This window comes from Blastomyces gilchristii (assembly GCF_000003855.2).
Source record: "Blastomyces gilchristii SLH14081 genomic scaffold supercont1.29, whole genome shotgun sequence".
In the NCBI taxonomy this organism is placed as follows: Eukaryota; Fungi; Ascomycota; class Eurotiomycetes; order Onygenales; family Ajellomycetaceae; genus Blastomyces; species Blastomyces gilchristii.
In genome coordinates, this window is record NW_003101653.1 from 91,211 (window position 1) to 94,940 (window position 3,730).

The following is a 3,730-nucleotide window of genomic DNA, read 5'->3' on the forward strand; positions in this document are numbered from 1 at the left end:
TAACGGCCAACAGGTTAATCATTAACATAGTGGTTAGTCACGTGATCTGGGGAGATCGCCACAGGCAATAGGCCGCAGCGGTCAACAATTACTATATATGATTTAGTTAGTCTTAGGCTTTTCAGACTATGAGCTCCACCTCACAGATCTCTCAATATATACTCTGTAATTCTCTTGGTTGTATAGAGCCTTTGCAATGAAGTCCTTCAGGTACCGTGTATAATAGATTATAGAGTTTCCCTTGTGTTAGAGCCCCTGAGTTTAGAGGCTCTCTGAGTAGAGACCCTCTGTGTATAGAGCCTCCGGGTATAGAGACCCGCATGAAGACCTTTGGATATAGATTTTCTCTGACGACTGTAGAGACTGTCTCAGATCAAGAGCCCTCCACTGATGTGAGTCATTGTTTCATACAACCTCCAATGAAGAGATCTTGATTGCTAATACAATCAGTATCATTAATGTGTGCTCATTGTAACACTAGTATAAAATACCCTTTGACGCATTTGTCACTATAGACTGCCGTACTTAGCTCTGACACCAAGAACTCTCAAAACCCGCTCCTGCTCTTGTGCCCAAGAACCCCCCAAAGCTTCCAGACAAATCGCCCTCCCCGTGTCGTAGCTTGCATTTCTCCCCCCAACCATTCAACGGGTTCTACGCACCTTATCTCGTGAATTGAGCCTTGGTGTCATATGTTTTGAGCAATGACTTTGAGCTTCGCTGTAAGTAGCCCTTCTCTCAGTTGTGTTTGTGTCCTATATATATTCCGGGTGGATCTCCCCACTTCTCTGTTGGACCGGACCCACGCAAACTACTAGAGTATACACTATATTTCTTCTACCAACTATGGCGGAAAGAAAGAAGCCTCCTACTAATGCTACTAATGCTCGCAATTGGCGTATGCCACAGAAACCACCGTTCACCGTAGATGCCCCGGGCTACGAGCCTGTCGAGGGAGAAACTATCCCTCGTCGAAATGTAAACTACAAGGATCAATTGCTAGTCAGGCCGGAGGACTCAATCAATACCGTCTATGATATCGTCAAGCGTGGTGCTGCGAAGTTCGGAAATGCAAAATGCATGGGCTCGCGAGAGCTACTACGCGTGCACAAGGAAAACAAGAAGGTCAAGAAAATGGTGAACGGACAAGAGCAAGAGGTGAACAAGGAGTGGTCATACTTTGAACTAAGCGGCTACAATTTCATTAGCTTCAACGAGTATGAGAAGCTGACCCTACAAATCGGAGCTGGTCTGAGGAAGCTTCGCTTGGCCAAGGGGGATAGACTACACCTATATGCAGGTACAAGGTAGGGAAAACATACCCCCCATCTGTTTGGCATTTTCCACATCCGCCCGCCTTCCCTGCTACTTACTTCCTATGCTAACATCCTCTTTCTGCTAGTGATCGTTGGCTTGCTACCGCTCATGGCGCGATTTCACAGTCCATGTCCATTGTCACTTCATATGACACCCTTGGCGAGGAAGGACTGCGGCATTCAGTACTGGAAGCCCGTTCCAAGGCTCTGTTTACAGACCCACAGCTTCTGGGTTCACTCGTCAATCTGCTGGTAGATACTCAATGTATCAAAGTAATTATCTACAACAATAACCTCTTGCTCCAAGAGGAGACGCTGAATTCACTGAAATCTGCACACCCTGGTGTGACTCTGATTAGTTTCCAGGAGCTCAGGAAACTTGGAGAGGATAACCCCATCGACCCTGTGCCTCCAGATGCGGAAGACATGGGAATGATCATGTACACTTCAGGAGCCACGGGGCCTCCAAAGGGCGTACCCCTGAAACACAAACATGTTGTTGCTGCAGGTATGAATGACAACCCTAAATAAAATTGCAAAACAGACTAACACCAGGCATCTCTACTAACTCATTTGTGGCGCAATAGTTGCCGGAGTCAATTCGTTACTCGGAAACCATATTAACCCCAGTGATATTGTATTGACGTTCCTCCCCTTGGCGCATATTTTTGAATTTGTATTCGAACATTCAGCGCTGTTCTGGGGCATTCCAATGGGTTACGGACACCCCAGAACACTCGTAGATATATCAACCCGTAATTGCAAGGGCGACATCCGGGAACTCAGACCAACCTTGATGGTCGGTGTGCCAGCTGTGTGGGAAACTATGAGAAAGGGCGTCGTTTCAAAAGTTGAACAAGCTGGGGTAATCTCGAAGAACCTCTTCTGGACAGCATTTTACCTCAAACGCGCGCTCACAAATCGCCAGTTTGGCGGATCGGATATCTTGAACTCTATAGTCTTCAAAAAGATCATTGAAGCCACCGGGGGCAGGCTCAGATTCGTTATGAATGGTGCTGGCCCAATTTCTAAGGAGACGCAAGAGTTTATCTCCTTGGTTATAGCTCCCATGGTTATCGGATATGGTTTAACCGAAACATGCGCGTAAGATTCACAAATTATCCACAGATTTTGTTTCACAAAGGAGAGGAAAAATTTATAGCTAACAGGACAAAATCACAGTATGACGTCCGTTTCTGATCCTTGGGGATGGCGCTACGAGACTCTGGGCGATATTCCTGGCTGCGTTGAGATCAAACTGGTTGATTTTCCGGAAGCTGGGTATTTCACCAAGTCCACACCACCACAAGGGGAGATCTGGATTCGAGGGAATAGCGTCATGGAAGGGTACTATGAAAATGAGACCCTCACAGCCGAAGTCATGACAGCGGATGGCTGGTTTAAATCAGGTGATATTGGGCAATGGGATGAAAATGGCCACCTCCGGGTCATTGACCGGAAGAAGAGCCTGGTGAAGACTCTGAACGGGGAATATATTGCACTGGAGAAGGTAGGTTGGGGTTTCTTTGCATAGTATCTCCTTGTCATAAGTTCTTTCTGTTAACATGACGCGTTGCGTATAGCTTGAATCAGTATACCGGTCCTCAAGCGTAGTGGGAAACATCTGCATATATGCAGCGCCCGATAAAGCCAAAGCGATTGCCCTAGTGGTCCCCATCGAACAGACGCTAAAAAATATAGCTGCTGAGAACGGCATCAAGAAACAGGATCTCGGAGAGTTGGTGCATGATAATAAGCTTCGAGATATCGTGCTGCAGGATATGCAAACGATCGGGCGGAAGGCGGGCCTTGCTGGGCTGGAGATCATTGAGGGGCTTGTTCTAGTGGAGGAACCCTGGACGCCGCAGAATGTAAGCGACTCCTCATCCTGGATTATTTTATTGTATTTTATTTTCTTCGGATTTGATGCACACCGGCTAACGCGTGTTTTTAAAATTTTTCCAGGGTCTCACGACAGCGACGGAGAAACTGAACAGAAAAGGTATTCATAATAAGTACAGGACTGAAATTGAACAAGCGTATGGACAGAATTAAGAACGAGGAAAATTCGAGTTTTTTCTTCTGACAGTGGTGTTCATTGCACGGTTATATAACAATTCTTTCGAGGAGAGGTAATTGAGACGTGGGTTTGTACTGTTGGCCGTTACGGCCGTTGCGGTTAGCGATCCCACCAGATCACATGACCCACCACTATATTATGTTCTTGTAGATAGATCTATCAATACAATCTTCAACTATTCTACACATTATAGTCTGAATAGTCGCTTCCCATGCCCTTCACCCTACCTAGGAGAATGCAAAGAATAATGTGTAACATTCCCAACGTCTAATGCAGCGAATGAAGTTATGCAGGGAAGCGCACTGCATTGCTCAAACGTTGCGACAAATCCAAC

General features: G+C 46.2%; 1 protein-coding gene across 1 annotated transcript; it reads left to right on the forward strand.

Annotated features, from left to right (window-relative positions):
* Window positions 1-674: 674 nt before the first annotated feature.
* Window positions 675-3,371, forward strand: BDBG_08795 (long-chain acyl-CoA synthetase; the record flags this gene model as incomplete). Its single annotated transcript, XM_002620722.2, has 6 exons — window positions 675-1,307; window positions 1,403-1,824; window positions 1,904-2,420; window positions 2,499-2,826; window positions 2,900-3,187; window positions 3,282-3,371. Exons 1-6 carry the CDS (start codon window positions 847-849, stop codon window positions 3,369-3,371), a joined length of 2,106 nt encoding a protein of 701 aa, XP_002620768.1. The 5' UTR covers window positions 675-846.
* Window positions 3,372-3,730: the final 359 nt, after the last annotated feature.